The sequence below is a fragment of the Centroberyx affinis genome, unplaced genomic scaffold, assembly GCF_046629955.1.
Source record: "Centroberyx affinis isolate AG114_WGS23_722 - 3 ecotype Tasmania unplaced genomic scaffold, CSIRO-AGI_Caff_v1 ptg001077l_1, whole genome shotgun sequence".
NCBI lineage: Eukaryota > Metazoa > Chordata > Actinopteri > Beryciformes > Berycidae > Centroberyx > Centroberyx affinis.
This window is the reverse complement of record NW_027279624.1, coordinates 197,501-219,063: the sequence shown is the minus strand read 5'-3', so window position 1 is coordinate 219,063 and position 21,563 is coordinate 197,501. Positions and strand designations below refer to the sequence as shown.

The following is a 21,563-nucleotide window of genomic DNA, read 5'->3' as shown; positions in this document are numbered from 1 at the left end:
GACCACTGGAAAGACTCTAGACTCCTTCGAAGAATCCTTCAAGATCTCATCTAAATTGATTTCCATTTGAGAGGAAAAATTGAAGGAGTCACTCTCATAGAAGTTATACTGGCTGACCAGAGGTGTCACCAGTGTGAGAGTGACTGCTCAATATCTTTCTTTCTTTTGTTTTTAATGTCATTTTATGTATTTTTTCTGTTTTATGTGAAGCACATTGTATTTGCATGGGTATGAAATGTGCTATATGAATAAAGTTTGCCTTCCCTTGCCTTGCCTTGTCTTATCGGCATAAATCACAAAGTTGGGGCTGCAGCAGAGAGGAGCGTCTATCCCTGCAAATTCAGACAAGTGCTGCCAACTTTTTTTCAAGGAAAGTAGCTATTGGTTGCTCAAAAAGTCGCTTGTCGCCAGATGACATCATACTCTAATTTGCATAATCAATATATAACCTATAGTCCCCGCTCTCAGCAGAGGGAGGGGCTACACTGTGTGTGGGAGTGTGTGGAAAGCTGTGATCATCAGACCTCTCTGGATTGGACAAGCAGTCGTGCCAATTTATCGCCAAATGCTTTGGGATTCAAGACATTAGCACCGTTCCCCACTGACAGAAAAAGTCGCCAGATTTGTCGCTAGTGCCTTTTCAGAAATAAATTTGTCAGGGGGGTCACTGAAGTTATTACTACTACGTTATGATATTTTATACTTTGTCAAGAATAAATGTAAGATTTTGTCTATAACCACTGATTAAACTGATAATAATCAATATGGAGCTGTCTTTGCTTTGCTTAAGCAAGATTAAGACTAAAATAGGTTTGGCCCTTTGTAGCTATTGGAGAACTTGTATAGAAAACTTAACTGTTCTTTCTCTTTTATGTGATTTCGACTATTTTATAAATTCTTTTATCTTGCTCCTTCTTTTACATGACTTTGACTCTACAGTATTTTTTTCTCCACGGGACTAACCTGGTTAAATTAAATTAAAAATCAGTTCAATACATTTCAGCCACGACTTTCTTGGATTTAACCCTCAATGTAATGTAAGGGACATTTTTTCAGTTATATTTCATTATATAGGATGAGAAACATCACTGAGGCCAAAATGTCCAAATTCCTGTTTGTGCAAGAAACTGGTGGTGTTTGTAGATTATAGATCTACATTATCACATAATAAGCACAAGAGAAGGTTAACAGGTTCTCTAGCAAAGTGCTAATGTCTTGCAGTTTCCTTGTTAAAGTATCCAGCAGTTTCAGGGTTGTGTGCCTGTGTTGAAAATAGCAATTTTCTACCAAACAGATTGATTATATGAATCCTTCCAATTGTTGCTGTGAAATTATTTTTTAAGTCACGGTGAAAAAACAGCCAGGTCTGTCTCAGCTTTCTAATGAATATAAATTCAAGGAGCTCGGTTGGAAAATAGATTAAATCTATCATCCGAAAGCGAGTTTCATCTAAATTATTATTTTTTTCTTACACAAAGTCGGTCTCGTCTCGGAGCTGCGACACCGGCTGGAACACCATGGCTCTGCGACGCATCCCCAGCAGGCAGGCCGTCTCCTCCGAGTTCGCAAACACTTTCCCTGCGTCGAAGACACAAGAAAGTGTTTACAGACCACAGCCAAGGCAGACACACACAGACACACACACACACACACACACACACACACACACTCTCATACACACAGTTCCTGCACAGCTTCAGATCCAAAATCCAAAACTTTTTCCACACCGGAATTTCTTGATTTGAAGATTTTTGGTTGCTGGTCAGTAGGATTTATGCCACTGATCATCTTGCTCCTACTAACTATATCATATCACGCTGTGGATGAAGATTATTCTTCATAGAGCTGGGCGATATGGTTAAAATCAATATCAGGACAATCATAAGGATTTTTTTTTTTCTTCGCCATTTTCTTTTAAATGTGATTTTAATGCACTTTTCACTTTCTAATCCTCTTGCACTGTCTTTTTCTGCACTAGCTTACTTTTTAAGTCTTTTATCGTGTGGAACACTTGTCTGTACTTTTGCACTTTTTAATTGTACATTTTTTACCTTTACTGTATTTTTTATTACTCTGTAAAGCACTTTGAATTGCCTCAGTGTATGAAATGAGCTATACAAATAAAGCCTTGCCTTGCCTTGATATCGATATATATCACAATATCGCTTACGCATGCAAAATCACGTTAAATAATCAAATTAATTTTCATCCCACTGAACTAGTAATAGTTAGGTTAGGTTTGGTGTCAAACAAAACCAACATTTTCAAATAATATTCCTTAAAATGTTTCATACCTCATTTTTAAAATAAAATGTGCTTGCTACCATCAATTTAGACAGCAGGATTGTGCGTCACGATATCCCAAAATCGCCATATCATCACAATGATTGTACTGAAAGACGATAAACGATAATATTGAATCATCACCCAGCCCTAATTCTTCACAGCAATAATAAAATAGTCAAAATAGTCTGAATATGTGAAGCGACAGGGCTCTAAAACGACATTTTCCCAAACTTTTCTGTTCAATTTCAAAACGTATCAAGACCTGGAACTTATTACCAAATTCTTTTTCCATGTATTTCCAGACGCTCACTCACTCACACTCCTAATGAGTTACGACAATCAGTGTCCAAAAACCAAATATGACGCCCATATCATAAAAAAATAATAAAGTAAAGTATTGATTCACCTCCTTTATAAGAGTCCTTGAGCGTCTTTGTGATCCACTGCATGGCTTTAGCAGCAATTTTGGTGCCAAAGTTTCTATCAAACGGAGATGGAGCTCCTCCCTTTGAAGACAAAACAAAATATTTAATGTGCAGTCACTCATCCTCTGATTTCAGGAGAACATTATCAATACATTAAATTCAATTCATTAGAATCAATGCAGGTTAAGGGTTTGATCCAAGAGAAAAGGACCAAACCACCAACTAAATAGTGTTCAGTCTCTGCAGCAACAGTGTGTGTCAGAGATGATGCTTTTTGTATCCTGAAATGTCCTTAAACCAGGTTGAATCTCTGGAGTATTTGAATTGTTAACTGATTCAATTATAGAGCTTTCAGGTGACACACCCTCTGGCGGCCATATTGGAGGACCACAGCTCTTTTTTGACTGGGAACCGATCATTCCATCACTGATCCATCTGATTGATTTTGTGTTCAGATAATGTCAGCTAGCTATAGTTTAAGTATTAGCATGTTGACATTAACATCAGTGTGTTTGCTGGCTAGTTAGCTAGCTAACAGTTTGTTCAGGTTAACTGAGCTGACTCTTCTCAAGCTACAACTCTTCATGTTTTGGAGTAGAGACTAGGGCTAAAGACAAGACAGTTTACTGTGTCACAGTAACCTACATTTGGACACAAATCCACCTTATCACACTATTCACTTTTACTGAGAACGTTACTGAATGGATCTACAGCCACACCACAACAAGCTGACTCAGCAGTTTCTCTGTTTCTAGCCTGGTTGTAAAATAATGTTAGATGTTATTTTTGGACCTTCAGATCCAGATGTTGTCGTCGTAGGAGATTTACGATGCACCTGCAAAGCCTCTATAAATGAATTCAGTGGAAGTGCAAATACAGCACGTTAAGTCTGTGTGTGTGTGTGTGTGTGTGTGTGTGTGTGTGTGTGTGTGTGTGTGTGTGTGTGTGTGTGTCCCCGAACCTGCTGCATGTGACCCAGAACGTTCTTCCTGCAGTCGAACACGCCCCGCCCCTCCTCAGAGTACAGCTGGTAGATGAAGTCTGTGGTGAAGTTCTCATTGCAGCTCTCATTCCTGCAACAACACCATCACACACACACACATCACACACACACACACACACACACACACACACACACACACAACGTGACAGGAGCAACAGGTTGGCTAAGCAGGACATCTAGGAAGTCGTGATCAGGTTTCTGGTTCTCTCCCACTGTGCTTGAATCTGTCCTTGTAATAATGAAACTATACTGATGCAGAGCACGCACACACACACTCACACACACACACACACACACACACACACACACAATGTCACCTACACACTGTCCAAACTACTACGTCTGTCCTATTTCCACAGACCTCTGTCCTGCTGGGAGCAATTTAAACAGTGTGATGGTGCAACGGGACAAAAATAGCCACAAAAGACAGAAAAAAAAAATCTTAAAGGTCGGTTTCTCATCAGTGACACTGTGAGACAAATTAGATTTTTTAAATTTAATATCTGGTCAATTAATAACACATTCTTAGCCTCACAAAAAGCCATTTCATTACCATTAGAAAATAAGGTTATTCAAATATTCTCATGCCCTTTTTGGTGTATTTCTCCCTCCTTTCTCTTCTCTCTCTCACACACACACACACACACACTTCCATGCAAAATCCCACACACCAGACAGTGTATACCTTAATATAATATATAATATGAATATAAAATAAACTCACCTGAGCACCAAGCCTCTCTGGATGCTGGTCTTCATCTTCTGCGTCAGATGCTCCACGTTGGACTGAAGCACAGAGCGGAGCCTCGCATTAACCACACACACACACACACACCACACACACACACACACACACCACACACACACACACACCCCACACACACACACCGGCGACGATGATGCTGTTTTTATTTTATTATTTTCCTCCGCCGCCTGTCCTGTCTGTAACCTACATGAAGCCGATCCAGACGCAGATCACACGCTTCACTCTCACCGCTCGGCTCCCCGGGCTGGGAGGAGGAAGAGGAGGAGGAGGAGGAGGAGGAGGAGCGGTGGGTGTTTTGGCCCAGCAGGGGGCGCTACACTGTCTGCCCGCTTAATTAAGCCTGAGGTGTGAATTTAACACAATGTATTGAGGTGAATTTAAGTGCTGTGGGGGACACTTTTCACCTTTTCACCCCTCTATATAACACTTCTACCCTCTACCCTTCTATTCAAAAAGAATCTCAAGATATATTTGTTTGATATTGCTTTTAATTAGTCGCTGTTTTTATTGTTCTTCATTTTTGTAATTTGCTAATATTCTGCTTCTCTCACTGTGCTTTAACTCTGTTTCTTTACTGTCTTATTGTTTTTCTTCTGTTTTTCTCACTCTGTATTTTACCTCACTTTGTCCTCTCTATTTATTGTGAAGCACTCTGAGCTGTATTTCATGTACGAAGGGTGCTATGTAAAAAAAAAAAGTTTATTATTATTATAACTTTTTTTAACGTTTGAATTTTGAGTATTTGGCCGATATTTCTGGAATCTTCAAAATGTCATAAGGAGGAAAAATATCTCATTCCTTCCAGATATGACAAAATATTTTCTCAACACTGATCCAAAACTCTTTTTATCTAACAATTTTTAGCGGAACAGTTTGATGATATGGGACAACTACTTCTTAAAAAGCATGATATTTATACAGTATGTTTTCCACACATTGGTAACTCTCAGTTAAGAGGTTTTACCTTGATAATGTCGACCAATAATGTCTAATAGTGTAATAATAATAAAAATACATTTTATTTTAAGCGGCTTTCATAATACCCGAGGACACTGTACAGTCATGCACTGATATGCATTAAAAATATTAAAAGTGCAATAAAAACTAAAAAAACAGACAAAACAAAACAGCAGCAAAACAATGATAAGTAAAGCATAAAGTTTAGAGTTTCAGAAAAAAGGAGGAAGGCAAGTTTGAAAAGAAAAGTTTTAAGACTTAAATGAAGTAAGAAATCTTCTTCCAAACCACTAAATCAAACGTTATCAGTATTAATCTAAGTGTTAATTGCATCCATTGGACCGGTCTGTCCATCAGGGTGGCAGTGTGTGTGAGTCTTATAGAGACAACAACATAAACACTCTGACAGCCTCGACGTCTCTAATCACCCCGACATGATCTGTCTGTCTGTCTGTCTGTCTGTCTGTCTGTCTGTCTGTCTGTCTGTCTGTCTGGGATGAGCGATGCGGCTCTGAGTTATTAATAAGCTGTAATCTGGGTCACCTGGACGCTCCTGACCTAGTGCGTCCCGTCTGACAGAGGAGCGGCAGGCTGGAAGGATCACAGCTAACCTGGACCTGGACCTGGACCTGGACTGACGTGTGTGATCTGTGCTGCAAGGGCAAACTGTCTCACTGAGCCACGGCAAAAGAGATGCTGGCGCCACGGTTAAATTAAGGTTATGAGATATTAATAAAGTCATTTATGTTGAGAACGTTCTGCATGATGCTGCATAAGGGGATGATGAATAAGCCCAGACAGGGAGATTAAGGGTCTCCATCGGCCTGAAGAGGCTGATTTTGATTTCTTACACAGTTTGGGTGCATAATCTAATCTGCCACAAGGTGGCGCCAGTTAATCTGATTAGAAATCAACTAAATGGACCGGACTGGTTGACTGTGGAGTGATAAGATGAGGTGTGAAACAGCTCCAATACTGAAGATGTCTTTAATCCTGTGGCTGTTTCTTTAATCACTTTACCTGTGTTGCATTATCTTTGAAATCTCTCTTCATATACTTGTTTATAATAGTGTTTAGATTTTATAGCCTTAAATTGTATTGTTTCTTTTTATCCTCACTCCGTTTTTATTGTCATTTGTTTTATTCCTGTAAAGCACTTTGTAACTTATGTTAAGAAAAGTGCTCTAAAATAACATTTATTATCATTATTATTATCATTATTATTAATATTATTATTATTATTATGAATAGGATGTACAGCATGGCAAGGCACTTTGGATAACAGCAATCCAACAAATGGCATATTTTTATTTAATTTATGTAACCTTTATTTAACCAGGTAAGTCTCATTGAGATTAAACATCTGTTTTACGTGTGATAGCAGTAACCTGTTAAGGCCTTTTAATTACCAATAAACATTAAAGGACAACTCCAGTGTGATTGGAGTTTTTGCTCATTTCCTACATCTCCTTACTGTTTTACATCTCTGTAGACTGTTTTCCAGTTCTTTCATCATGTTATGAGATATTTTATATTTTTCCTTCATCTTAGCTGTTTTTCAAAGTTAACAAACTTTACCGACTGAATTAGAAGTCTCCAGTTGTTTTCTGTGCTGCTTGGAATTGACTGGGAGTGAAAGAGCCTGACAGGTTCGGCAAAACTGATTTAAAAATACTTTAAATCGAGGCGCCTGCATGTAAAAACTGTCAGAATTAACATTAAAGTGATGGAAAATGTCATAAATGAGCAAAAATTCTACCACACTGGAAATCTAAAGACGTTATTGAGTTATTATAAAGTTATTTCTGCCTCTGACCTGCAGGTCCCGGATGTCGAACGGCTCTTCGTAGATGTAGACGGCGTCGGCTCCGGCCGCCAGCCCCCCCACACTGGCCAGGTAGCCGCAGTAGCCGCCCATCGTCTCTATGATGAACACCCGCCGCTTGGTGCCGCTGGCCGACTGCTTGATGCGGTCACATGTCTGAATCACACACACACACACACACACACGCACACATAACAGGAATAAACACAGTCACACACACACACACATCCATACTGTTATTAAACTAGAAAAGTGGCAGATTTGTTTGAAAATACCAAAAGTCCATAACAAAATACTGAGCTCATGCATTTAAACATGCTGCTGTCATTTATCTGTTACAGTCCATGCTTCAAGCCGACCTGGGTCAAATAATTCTGCTTGTTTTAACCGACTTGGTGCACCAGATGGGCGGGGTTTACCAGATCAGGACAGCACAGATGGTGTCAGGCAAGTTGTCAGCAATTCTCAAATCTGTTCAAATACTTTTTAAAACTCTCTGGCTTTCATTGTATTGTTCTAGGTGGCAGACCGCACCCATCCTGTACCAGAAGTATTTCATCCAGGTCTGGTTACACAAGTCACACTGATGCATCTTCAAACACAAACAGCATCACAGTTTACCAGGAGGCAGAGAGGGTTTCACACACACAGCTGCTTCCAGGACACCAAACCAGGAAACGCATTAATACAGCATCATTAATACGACAGAACTACACTCACTAGCATGCAAGAGTGTAATGTAGTTTGGGTCGCGTGTTGTGTCCCGTTTTGGAGAAGGGGGAAATGTCAGAGAGTGTTGACAGATGATTTCAGCTCCTAGTCTGATCATATTTCTGTTCCACACTGGTTTCAGTAGGTCAGCATCACACATCTGTCCAGACAGTGTGTCTGACTGATTCAAAATTAGCTGGGCCTTCTCATACTGTAGGTCAGTGGTTCTCAACATGGGGTCCGGGGACCACCAGGGGTCCTTGAGGGGGGGTTCCAGGTATTAAACTTCACCATTATTTAATTTACAAGAAGTTAACACAGTTAGAGAATGTAGAAGAATTACTGTTTTGATCATAGTTTCACTGTTATCTCTCTACCTACAATACAGATAGTCTTGGAATTCTGACAAAAATAATTTTTGACAATACAAAATATTCTCAGATTTGGGTCAAATGGTCATTATATGGGGGTCTATGGCTCTAAAGTAGGCTAAATTAGGGGTCTTTGATATGAAAAAGGTTGAGAAGGCCTGCTGTATGTTGACCGTCTCACTTATCTTCCAAATTCATCACAACATGCTCTTATCTTTTCACTTTTTTAACCTTTATTAATAATTTATCCAGGGAAGATTTGCTGGGCATTATGCTCGTTTTCGGCAAAGTCTGCTTCACATTCACTTCCACACACTTTCACTCCTACTTTTGGTCATCGATCCACTGGATCACTGTAACCTAGCTGCATCCCAAACTGTCATCACGGCCCCATTAAAAGCCAGCTGCCTATCTCAAGATTATCTCAAACTGACCGAGTATTTCCCTGATAATCTTTTTCTCTCGTTCAGACGTTCAACTGTGTCTTCCCTCTTACCTCCACGATGGCGTTGAGCGAGGTGTCGGCGCCGATACTGAGGTCGGTGCCGGGCACATTGTTACTAATGGTGGCGGGCAGCATGCACATGGGGATGCAGAACTCCTCGTAGTCGGCCCGGGCCTCGTACAGCTGCAGCAGACACTCCAAGGCCTGACGGAGCCGGCCGTGACATGGGGTTAGACCAGCAGGGGGCGCACTACATTCAGACTGATGCTCACACTACCTGACTGGGTGTGTTGCAACTTGTTGTGTGGAAAGAACTACAGTGTGATGGAGGCTGGTGTTGCCTGCTGGCTGGGTGGCTCTCTCCGTGTGACGAGGGGGGGGGCTTTGTGGCTTCTCATTGGCAGAGAGGAGACGGGACAGAGGGAGGGGGGGAAGGGGGAGGAGGGGGGGGTCATCCTGTCTGACATGTAACGGCGTTGACGCGACAAGAGAAAGACTGAAGTGGCGGCAGGAGGGAGTCGGGGATGCGGCCGGACCCACGTTTCCTTTTTCGTCCAAGAGATGAACTGAGTTATTTTTTATCAGGCATGCAGACAGCCGGGGGGCGGAGCAAGATGGAGGACCGGGCCTGGTTCAACACAACAATACGGCTCACATATAGACTATTACACATGATGGTGACTAGAATACTTCAAGGTTTAATGGACACTAAGAAATTGAGAAGAAGACAAGGAATTGAAATTAGGTTAGCAGAGAGCGTTGTATTTATTTCTATTTCTCTTGCATTTTGTATTTTGCATTTTGTTATATGTATTATGTACATTTGTCCAAAGACAACGAGAAAGAGCATATTCCGGTCTAATTGCATGTATAATTTGTATGGATATATATGCTCATGTATATGTATTTATGTCAACATGCTCAAATAAAAAACATTTGACAGAAGACGATGAATTGAATGAAAATTCTGTCAGAACTCTCTTCCTAATTTGAATTTCCTCTCCTTTTCTTCAGGTTAGAGACGCATCAATTTGTGCTACATTTGAAAAGAATCTGAAATCTGTGATGTGAATATGAAAACAAATCCACTTGATGACTACAGGAAAATATGTTGGTCTGAAGGATGCTGAAAAACCAGCTACACAGCCTCTTCATATCGACTGTCTTTGCACCATGTGGAGGAGAAGGAAGGTGTGAAATGTGCTGAAGCAGACCTCGGCCCGGTCATCTGCTGTTTACTAAACACACACACACACACACACACACACACACACACACACACACACACACAGGAGGGCTGTGACACCCCGGGCCAAAAACACGCCACAACACGTCACTACATGCCTCGACACTCACCTGGGACGTCCGCTGAGCAGCTCGCCTACCACACACACACACACACACCAGCAGCAACAACAACAAGAGTTTTCTATCTATCTATCTGTGATGTTCTGTGTGTGTGAAGCTATGAGCCGTTCCTGCTCATCTCCTCTGTGGCTCATTCTGAGACTGTTTTCACCGTGGAAAATACTCCACACTCAGAATCAGTGACTTCTTTTAAATCTCTTCTTAAAACCCATTTGTATAGACTTGCTTCATCTTTTTATCATCTTTTTTTATCTTTTATCGTCTTTTTATCATCTTTCTATTGTCTTTTTACGTCTTTTATCTTAACTCTGTCTTAATTCTATCTTACTTTTATTCTATTTTACTGTTTATTTTGGTTTTCGTCCTACGATCCCTGTTTATTATTGTTTTATTGCCTTTTAAATTCATAATTTGAGTATTCTGCTTGTATTTTGTCTCTAAACTCTGTTTTTAAAGGTGCTATATAAATAAAGTTATTATTATTATCATTGCACTGCACCTGACGGCTTGTTAACTTCTTAGTCAAAGGGTATGTTGGCTGCTGAAAGTGCTGACTGAGCCCAATTTCAGCCTATAAATTAAATTGCACATTAAAACGAAGCAAATATTCAGCAACAAAATCTCAGTTTCTTGCTTGCTGAAAAATCACAAATTTTGAAAAAGTGCTGTTCGTATACTGTATTGCAATGTATGTCGGATTCAATATTCTGCTGCTCTACTCTCAATTTACTTGACTTTGCTGTTCTCTGTCTTTTCCCAGTCATAACTGTCTGCTTGTGAATGTCAGGAAGCGAGCTGTCGGTCAGCGAAGCCCCGAAATCGGACTGGCTGGGCGGTGTGTGTGTGTGTGTGTGTGACTTCCAACCACACACACACACACACACTGTCAAACCCAGCCACACTTACATCAGTAATGGCATTCAGAGCGGTGTCTGCGCCAATGCTGAGGTCTGAACCGGGGATATTGTTGGAGACGGTGGCCGGCACCATGACCATCGGCACACAGAACTCGCTATATTTGTCCCGCGCAGCAGAAAGTTCCAGTATCCCCAGGTAGGCCTGCAGGGGGGAGGAGCCAGTGTCTCATACAGTATAATATACCTTATACAGAGGAAGGGGGAGGGGCCAGGATCTGATACAGAATGATGATGTAAAGGGGGTAAAGAAAAAGGACGCAGAGGATGGGTGGGAGGGGCTTAGTGATGGGCATGGCCATGGTCTTAAAGAGGACAGTCTGTTGGGAGTCCAGGGAAAGGACAGACAGGGTGTGGGAGGAGTCTACAGGTGGGAGGAGCCAAGGGGAGGAGCCATACACGGACAGGATATAGATAGAGCAGACAGGGATGGAGACAGAGTTCACTTTAAGGCCAAGCTGCAAAAGTCAGAAATCACTGTGTACTTGAAAATCTACATTGAAATTTTATTTTTGGATCGAACTTTATACTGGAGCTTCTAGTTACGGAAAAATCTCTCTAACGTCTACTTTAGGTTAAGGTTACTTTTATGATTATAATCAACTTTATAATTTATTTTATTTAGTTTTCTTTATGTGTATGTTTTCTTTTTTGTCTCTTCCTGGGAGTTTGGGATGGGTGGGGAGTTGGAGAAAGGTGTTGTTCTAGTTCTCTGTTCTAACACACCAAAAAATGGGGAGTGAAAAAAAATTTTGGAACACAGATTTGTACTTTGTACTTGACATTTCTATGATTCCAGTCTCCAATAAAAATATATATATTATCAACTTTTTAGATGAAAGTCATGTCCTGGTTTGCAGCTTGGCCCAAAAGTAACGACCGGATGGGGACAGACAGTGGGAGAGAGCCATGATATTATGAAATTATAAAAGCCTATATTGTGATTTTAGTTATGGAGAAGTAAATGCATGTTTTGCGAAATTAAATGTCAAATGAAATCTTGTGAAATGAGGTGAATGAATGAAAATGAAATGGGCTGGACTGCGTTAAGCAACAATACATTGTGAAATGAAGCAGAAATTATTGCAACACAAGACAATATAAAGTCACGTAAAAGTAAAAATAGGGATAAGCTACCACAATAGATTCATTTAGATTTATCTTTTACGATTACTCAAGCATTCTCCTTTTCTCCTTTTATACAACTATCAGCAAGTTTTCTGAACGATAAAACACGTTCAGAAACAAATGATTCACACATCACATCGCATTTCGATTCAAAATGATGGTGAAAGAAATAAAAAGGTTGAGCAAACTTATGGCTCACAGCCGAGGCTAACTGGGCTTTTCAAAATGATAAAACACGTTCAAAAGATTATATATTATGGAGTTATGATATAGTACTGCCATTATGCTCAATAATAAGTTAAAGTTACGTACCTCGAATCCACCAATGACCAGCAGAGCGGTGATGTTATGGATCCTCATCTGCTCAGCAATCTTATCCAGATGTTTGGCTGGAAGAGTTCTGGCAGATTAAAAGTGAATAAATGAGTGAACAGGGAGAACACTCATCCAGTTAACTCATCACTTATATTTCACATTTTACATTCTAGGAATTTAGCTGATACTCTTGCCCAGAGTGACTTGCAGTGAAAGCAACCACAGAATAAGCTTAAATTCCTGGATTAACAACATTGCAGGCAATCAATAGTAAGAAATGCAAAGGTCAAAGTCACAGTGTCCTGTCAATATATGTAACACATATTCCTCTGTCTCTACAATGACAATGTATGATAGAGAAAAGCTAGGAAAATAAATAAAAGTAGAAAAGGGAGAAACGGTAGGGTTTCTAGAGTCACTTGTCTCTTAGTTGATATAAACAGGAAGATAGAAATTGTGTGTCTAGAGCAGGAATGAGAAAAAGTAATCGAGCGCCAAAAACAAATCATGGCTAAATATACCCAGAGTTCAATTTGCATGGGACGAGTATTATCAGGGGAACTCTGTCTTCACTAAAATACGGTAGGAGATTTGTGCTGTAATTATGAGTCGCACTATGAGTTTTTCTAGTGTGAGCTTTGTGGCTAGCTTACCTTTTTGTCCCTAGCAGGGACCCTCCCTGCCCAGTCCAACCACCCACATCTCCCCATTTGATCTCCTTGATCTGTCGGGACACAAAGACAAAACCAAAGATGTCACAGTTAGATCAGTGCTGGAACATGCAAACAAGTCAAAAAGGGCTATTCTGAAAAAATAATACAAAGGCACACTTTTTGCAGTGAAAAATATTTAAAAGCCTTTATTGCATTAGTTTACCACAGATGCATTTCAGCCTACATGCCTTCATCAGAACAAATGAAATTTTTTTGGAGAATGGCCCTTTTTTTTTTTTTTTACATTTTTACATTTCACATGTTCCAGCACTAAAGGCCATGATCGATCTCTCTTTGTGATCCAACTCCCTGGTTTCAAAAAGCAACTTTTTGACAGCAGCAACTTCATTTTTTTATGGACAGTGTAGCGCTCTTTGTATCTTATCTATATTGTCACCGTTCTGCTGGTCACTGCTGCCCGGCTACATTTGACCGGCAGGTCTTAGTTATATCAGTGTCCTACTTACTGAGGAATTAGCCAAGGATCACGGCTTCACTTTTCAATCACGTCTAATCGCTCTGTGTGCCAGCTCGCCTTGTGGCTTCAACGCGTTCAACAGGTCGTTGCTGCAGGCCTGAAAACATGTAGGGCTGTGTGTACGTGTGTGTGTGTGTGTGTGTGTGTGTGTGTGTGTGTGTGTGTATGGGAGGCAGTCATGCATGCGACAGAGTATGAGTGAGTGAAAGACTGTGTGTGTGTGTGTGTGTGCCTGCCGTGGGAGTGGAGTAATGGGCTTACAGTAAGCAGCAGTGTTTATCTGGGCACACTTAGTGTTATCGCTGCAGCCGGGTGGAAGGTGACTCCACCGCCACTTCCTGGTCCTCGGCTTCGCTCGCTAGCGTCACCGTGACCTCCGAGGAATGCGGCTGGGTTCACCTTCGCTCTCGGTAATGAGCGCTGATGAGTTTGCTCTGCAGCTCAGATTCAAGTTCACCGTTACATCTGTCACTAGAATAAGCTCAAAGCCCTCCTGGATCACGGAGGAATGTGCGGATCAGAGGCAGTAAATACCACAGGTGATACAGAGGTGCTGGGTAAAGAAACCAGGAGCCAGCACGGCTTGACCAATCACGTGTCGAGATACGTCGACTTGTACAGGTGAATACAAGCACAGAGAGCTGAAGTGTACTCAGCATGACTGTAATGTTTACTCAAGTCATGCAGACTTCTCAAAGGTCGCTGCACTTCAGTTCTCTGTATTATCGCATAGAGAGAGAGAGGATAAAATTAGCATTACTATCATTATGAAATTATTGGCATGTTGCTCATTTGATAAAGCAATTAAAGAGTTGACTGATTGAAGCAAAGGGCAGAAATTGAAAGATGCACAATTTTCTGGGATAAATTGGTGATCCCAGTGGGGCAAAACAAGTCCCTGGAATCAAAAGTTTCATGTTTTTCCAGCATGTGCACAACGGCGCACAAGCACTTAACAAACCAAAAACTTGTAGATTTGGTGCAGATAACACACACTCCATGGGTCAAATGTATAATAGAAACAAATAAGCTGCTCTATATCGTTAAGATCCACGTTAGTCATTGCAGGGGCCAGTTGCATAAAGATAGACCTAGTCTTAGACTTAAATGTGACCTTAAGTCAAACTTGCTATAGACACTTATATTTACCCGTTAATACAACTTCTTAATTGTTGTAGATCTCTAATGGGTTGTTTCTGTCTCTAAAGACTCTCTCTCTTCTTCAGGTTCTTTCCAAAAACCAGAGATTTGCCATCTTTTATGAAACAGCTTCAGTATTTAAACTTCCCACTCAGAGTTAGGCCGACTCGTTGCCATAACAACAAAGTTCTTAACTCAAGATTAGCCGGGGGGAAGGTGGCTATCTTTCCTACCTTAAAATAAGTCAGTCGTAATATTTAAGTAGCAGACAGTCTTAATTAGACTAGTCCAACCTGAGAATCTAAGACCAGTCTAAGGCTTAAACTAGTCTTAAACTAGCTTTATGCAACTGGCCCCAGAAGTCCTCCTTCATGCATTTCTCCTGCACCTGTCCTGCATTAGTACTACAGAAACTTCTTATATAGTAAAGCCAAATCAGTATATTGTACAACAAAACTTTAATATCTCTCTGTCAGCTAGTTACGAGATAATTCCTTGGTGCTTCTATAAAAGAGAGCAAAAAGAGCACCAGAAGAGAGAGCAGAACAAAGTGGGTCTTTGGGCTCCATCTGTACACTCAGCTGTGTATAAAAGCTGAAGTTAAACTCTCACCTGTCCCTTGTAGAATCCCTCGAAGCCGTCGTTGACAGCGAACATCTTGTGGCCCTCGGTGATTCCCACTCTGACGGCAGAACGCACCGCGGCGTTCATGCCGGCCGCCGGGGCGCCGACGTTCATCACCGCCACGTTGAAGGAGCTCTGGGGGGGGGGCGACAGGGGGGAGCGGTCACACACACACACACACACACATTTATACAGTATATATACTCATAAACACACACTACTGTACACATACTGGAGAAAGCAAAGCCTGGCACTTGCTTGTGGCCATATATGCAGCCTCATGGCCAAAAGCTTTGATGGATTTGAAAACTTCTAGATTTGAAATCACACATTCAATGAGTTATTTGCCTGTTTAAGTTTTAGCATCAGGCTTGAGTCTTATGATGCTAAGTTTCAATAAGACGATTCGTTAGCTACTTTTAGAGGCAGTGAAGAAGGGCAGCGTGGCCTGTGGCAGGGATGAGGATGGGCAAATAGGAACAGGAACTCCCTGCAGATATAATGTAGTGATTTGTAAACCGGTGGTTCTCAACGAGGGGTCCGGGGACCACCGGGGGTCCTTGAGGGGGTTCCAGGGGGTCCCCATCAAATTGATGAATTGTTAAACTTCACGATTATTTCATTTACAAGAAGTTAACACAATTAGAGAATGTAGAAGAATGACTGTTTTGATCATAGTTTCTCTGTTATCTCTCTACCTACAATACAGATAGTCATGGGATTCTGGACAAAATCATATCTAGCAATAAAAGATATCGTCAGATTTGAGTCCGAGAGACAAAATCTCATCAAATGGGGGTCCGTGGCCCTAATGTGGACTAAATTAGGGGTCCTTGATATGAAAAAAAGCCTTGACGCATCATGAATAATTTGTTTAAACCAAGATTTCAGCATAAAATGTCTTCATGTCTTTATGTGTTGAGAGGCTGGTTTAAATAAATGATAGATGCATCGAGGCTGTGCGTGACCAGTGTCCTTTTTTTTCAAGATTCATGATAGTTTTTTTTTAGTCTTCCACGGTCAGCACCTCGGCCATATTGGAGTGTATTTTCTTTTTTCTTTTTTGAATTAATACATTTTAATTAAACTACTCATTTAAAATAATTGTTGCCCATAATTGTCCATCTCCACTGCCTCAAAATGCCATCCATGTCTCATTAACCGCCTCAGAGCCTCAGAGCCTCAGAGCAAAACACAGCAGCAGGCAAAGATCGCCTTGCATGCAAAAAGCCACATGCAAAACAGCAAGTGGATTAAGTCAGTTTGATGACAAATACTGAACATTTTAACAGTCATATCTAAAAAATTCACAGAGTATCCAGAGTTTTCTTGCTAGTCGCACTGAAATGATCCAGCCTGTTGTACAGCGAGTTGCAGGGTCTTAAAAAAAAAGATTTTAAAGTATTTCTTCTAACGTTCTGCGAGGCTGGATTATGAATAACAACATAAATATTATGATCCAACAACAGCAGCAGAGGGGAAACTATGACAATGTGTAGAAACACAAAATGGATAAGCGCCCAACTCTCTCATTGGCCCAAAACTCTCCCCTTTTACTGTATATGGTTTCTGCTGGATTTATGGTTTTATTTTCCATAAATTCCAGACTTTTGAAAGACTTTTCCAGGCCTTCAATTCTTGAGTAGATTTGAAAACTGTAATCATGTTAAATATGATATGTGTACGCTGGTAATATGACAATAGATCAACTAGAACACACTTTATAGATGAAGATTATGCTCCCAAGCTGCAGATATCACCTAATGTAACTTGGCAGTGGGTTTATAGCTACATTAACTGTTAAATCATATGCGTATCGGCACTGCACAAAACATTTTTCCACACCTTTCCAAACCTTTGTGTGCAATTCCCACATCTTGGGAACAGACTTTCCAAACCTCTCTTTTAGTAACATTTGCAGCCGATCAACATTATTTTCAGCAGAGAGAGAGAGAGAGAGAGAGAGAGAGGTGCGTTTCCATTTTGCGTGATAAATAAGCACAGACACTTTTGGCCACAGACTGAACTCTGTGCTGTAAGGAGTCTACTTCAGGTCCGGGTGAAGCAGATCACAGTGGAGGCTGTGATGGTCCTTGACAGCGGAGCTTCTATGTGAGCTTCACTGCAGCTCTAACGCACTTCACACTTCTACTGCTGAGCAGAGCCATGAGGAAATAAGCAATGAGGGGCAGAGCGACGGGTATCAAGCACGGACACTGTCGTTTTGTGGCACTACTGTCATACAAAAACATCAGATTTTGCACTTTTTTCTCTGTAAAAATACTGTTATTATACAAAAAGATCAGATTTTGCACTGTTTTCTCTGTTAAAATACTGTTATTATACAAAAAGATTGTATTTTTCACTTTTTTCTCTGTAAAAATACTGTTATTATACAAAAAGACCAGATTTTTCACTGTTTTCTCTGTTAAAATACTGTTATTATACAAAAAGATCGTATTTTTCACTTTTTTTCTCTGTAAAAAATACAGCTATTATACAAAAAGATTGTATTTTTCACTTTTTCTCTGTAAAAAATACAGTTATTATACAAAAAGATTGTATTTTTCACTTTTATCTCTGTAAAAATACTGTTATCATACAAACAGACCAGATTTTTCACTGCTTTCTCTGTTAAAATACAGTTATTATACAAAAAGATGGTATTTTTCACTTTTTTGCTCTGTGATACCAGTGGCATTCTAGCACAGATTGTCACCAAGTCCAAATCCTAAGCAAAAAACAAAAGTCCAGTTATATTTTTAAATACAAAAAATTCATTTCACTACAGCCGTAGCAAATTAGAAGCCAAAGTAAAAAAAAACAACAGATCAATATTGTTCTAAGCTACTTGCTGAAAAGCTCGTCCGCTCTGTTATCTAGGAAGCTGCAGCGTTTTTTTTCATCACATACATCAACCTGCTCTTCGTCCTCCGCCTCCTCCTCCTCTCCCTCAGGACGGAGTCACAGAAAAACACTCTGTTAGTGTCACAAAAAGACCTCAGCCACCCTCAGCCACCCACAATGCACCTGAACCAGGAAGTACCTTATCCTAACGTACAAATCTCAGAACCGCTGGAGGAAAGACACACATATTAGAACCGTTATTACTTATTATTTTATTATTGTTTGTTTGAAAAGCACTTTGTGACTCTGTTTTGAAAAGTGCTACACAAGTGAAGATAATTAAGAGTATTATTATAATAGTGTAAACTGTATTTTGAGTGATTTTGAGGTTTTCAGGATACTTACATTTGGAATCTCAGAGTCTGACTTGCGGTAGGAGAGCAGTCTGTACGTGCTCAGGTTGTTTTCAAAGCTCCTGCAGATCACACATGTAAAAAAAAAAAAGAGTTAAACAACAGAAACTCCCACTGTGGCTGGAGGCTCCGCTGCTGCTAAAAAAGCTTTTAGACTCCCAACAACAAATCAATGCAAATCCAATTAAACATGGCTGCACTGCCAAATAACTGAAAGGAGAAGAGCTATGGGGAATCTGTGCCAAAAAAAACCCAGTGCATCATCCAGGACTCAAACTGTTGGAGAAGGTAAATGACACATTGTAGCTCTTTTATGGATTGTTTCTACCTTTTAAACTTGTTTCCGCTACAGGAGACAATAAACTCAATCAAATCTAATATTTAAAAGGTAACATTTAACATTTCAGAAATATTAAAATAGTAGGGTTAAAAAAAAAAAAAAAATACCCGCCACGCAGCCTCACTGCCTCGTCAAACTTCTTCTCGTCCATGGCCTTCTGCACTTCTTGGGTCTAATGACAAAAGAAAAGAGTTTCTTTATTAAAAATACATTTGCGATGTGATTGATTTTTATCTGTACTTCTTTCCTTTGCAGCTCTGTAAAACACTCTGTGACAAACCTATTTTGATAAAAGCACTTTTTGATTAAATCTGACCTGACTTGAGTGAAGTAAACATTTAACATGATCTCATTATAAAAAATAAGGTACTTGACACTTTCTGTAGTGACTGAATCATGACTACTCTGTTGAATGTCTGTAGACTGATATGTTTAGTCTCCTGTATGTTTTGCCCTGTATCTGCGGTCCTGTTGCCCCTGTATCATACTGCATATGTGTCAGTATGTACTGTGAAAATCTGTAAGGTGTCAAAATAAACAAACTCCTGTCCATTGCTCCTGTGTAGTTCAGTGTGTAGAGCAAGGCACCGACACGGTTAGAGTTAGGGGTTTGATTCCCATGCTGAAAATGTCTGCCCACATTAGGGCTGGGCGATATGGTTGAAATCAATATCATGATAATCATAAGGATTTTTCTCAATATCAATATATATCACAATATGGTTCATGCATGCAAAATCACGTTAAATAATCAAATGAATGTTCATCTCATTGAACCGAATGGTAATGTTAGGTGTGATGTCAAACAAAACAGAAATATTCAAATAATATTCCTACCATACCTCATTTTATGAGAGTTTTTAAGTCAAATTTGCTTGTCATCATCACTTTAGACAGCAGAAATGTGTGTCACGATATTAAAATATCTTCATATCATCACGATATGATTCCACTGAAAGACGATAAGCGATAATATTGAATTATCGCCCAGCCCTAGCCCACATGGTACGATAAGGTGCTTTGGGTGAAAGTGTCCTCCAATGTCATACTTTAAAAACATTTATTGTCCTTTGTCCTTCTCACTCTAGACTCGAAGCTGCTCAGGTCCAGAGCAGGAAAAGGTTAACGCCTCTCTGTAGTGCAGGAACGTGGTTTTCTGGGCAGGAAGCCAACGCCATCTGTACTGAACACTGTGCACTTGGGTCCCTACATGACCTCTCTCTCTCTCTCTAACACACACACACACACTCTCTCTTACCATCTGAACACACTCCATTAGCGGCAGACGGACGGCCTGGTTGCCAACCAGAGACACGACGCAGGCCGGGGTGTTGGCAGACGCCTCCAGTAACGCCAGCACCGCCTCCACTCCCATACGGCTGGCCTGCAGGGGTCAAAGGTCACTGACAGCTCTCATACACACTCACAAGATCATAAAGATTATACGAAGGTCATGGATTTCTGACTTTAGGATGCTAGTTAGGTATGCGAGGTAGGTTTTTTTTGCTCAGTTTGTATGATATTATAATGAGTCTCCTTGGCCCACTGGTATTCTCATTAATATTAATGGCTTTTGGGCGTGGCATCAGGCAACATGGGCTGTGATTGGTTCTTGTGCAAAGTAGCTCAAAAGAGGAGAAGGTTATACATGTTATACAGGTTATTTATCAGGATTATACATAAAGCATTTGGGGAAAATTACAAATATTCATTCCAGAGTTTATATATCATGGGGCCTGACATGTGAAGTTGTGCATTTCCAAACTACAAACCACAGGTGTGACCAAGTCAACTTTGCTCGAGTCCCAAGTCGGTCGCAAGTCTTGAGGCACAAGTCTCAAGTCAAGTCCCAAGTCTAAATGTAGAACAGTCATTTACACAAACACAAGATCTCAAGTCAAGACTTCAGAAACCTTTTCAAGTCATCAGAGTACAAGTCACAGTCAAGTTCCAAGTCACCAGAACCCAAGTCAAGTCTCAAGTCTTCTCTTCATGCATCAAGTCAAGTCTCAAGTAATTCAGATTGTGACTTGAGTCCAAGTCCATGTCACTCGAGTGCTCTACCTCTGCTACAAACTGAGCAGTGGTTCCCAAGACCCAAAACACCAGTTCATAACCCTAAATTAAGACCCACCGGAGACAAAGAGGCTAGAAATGCAGACTTGTTTAATAAGGCATCCTCTCACAAGTGGAAAAAAAAGTTGATATCCATGTTTTTCAGTGAGTGACATTGTGACTTACTAGGATCCTATCGAAGGCGGAAGGCGTCCCGCCTCTCTGGACGTGACCCAGGATGGTGACTCTGGTGTCAAAACCCAGGCAGCGAACCACCAGCTACACATGGAGAGAGAGCGGGGGGAGGATGGCATACAGTCAGGGTGAAAATACAACGCTTCACATAGATAATGCATTCACAACATCTAGATAATTCTATTAAACTACTGTTACATGAATTGGAAGGGTTTCATCCCGAAATTAGATATCCACCATTTGA

The 21,563-nt window shown here is 40.5% G+C and overlaps 1 protein-coding gene across 8 annotated transcripts in view; it reads right to left on the bottom strand.

The window, feature by feature from the left end:
- LOC139647328 (ATP-dependent 6-phosphofructokinase, platelet type-like) overlaps positions 1 to 21,563 on the bottom strand; it is a 42,085-nt gene that overhangs the window by 1,495 nt on the left and 19,027 nt on the right. For 2 of the 8 annotated variants that reach the window (XM_071523214.1, XM_071523211.1), the window contains exons 9-21: positions 21,311 to 21,403; positions 20,328 to 20,453; positions 19,177 to 19,241; positions 18,722 to 18,791; positions 15,458 to 15,604; positions 13,168 to 13,238; positions 12,512 to 12,599; positions 11,064 to 11,216; positions 7,254 to 7,418; positions 4,439 to 4,500; positions 3,673 to 3,784; positions 2,693 to 2,792; positions 1,473 to 1,578 (exon numbers count right to left, since the gene is read on the bottom strand). In XM_071523214.1, the coding sequence (XP_071379315.1) occupies positions 1,473 to 1,578; positions 2,693 to 2,792; positions 3,673 to 3,784; positions 4,439 to 4,500; positions 7,254 to 7,418; positions 11,064 to 11,216; positions 12,512 to 12,599; positions 13,168 to 13,238; positions 15,458 to 15,604; positions 18,722 to 18,791; positions 19,177 to 19,241; positions 20,328 to 20,453; positions 21,311 to 21,403 (1,358 nt within the window). Of the gene's footprint in view, positions 1 to 1,472; positions 1,579 to 2,692; positions 2,793 to 3,672; positions 3,785 to 4,438; positions 4,501 to 7,253; positions 7,419 to 8,840; positions 8,994 to 11,063; positions 11,217 to 12,511; positions 12,600 to 13,167; positions 13,239 to 15,451; positions 15,605 to 17,719; positions 17,740 to 17,835; positions 17,842 to 18,721; positions 18,792 to 19,176; positions 19,242 to 20,327; positions 20,454 to 21,310; positions 21,404 to 21,563 lie in introns of all 8 variants that reach the window. The other 6 variants (XM_071523217.1, XM_071523216.1, XM_071523210.1 and 3 more) reach the window with 6 other exon arrangements.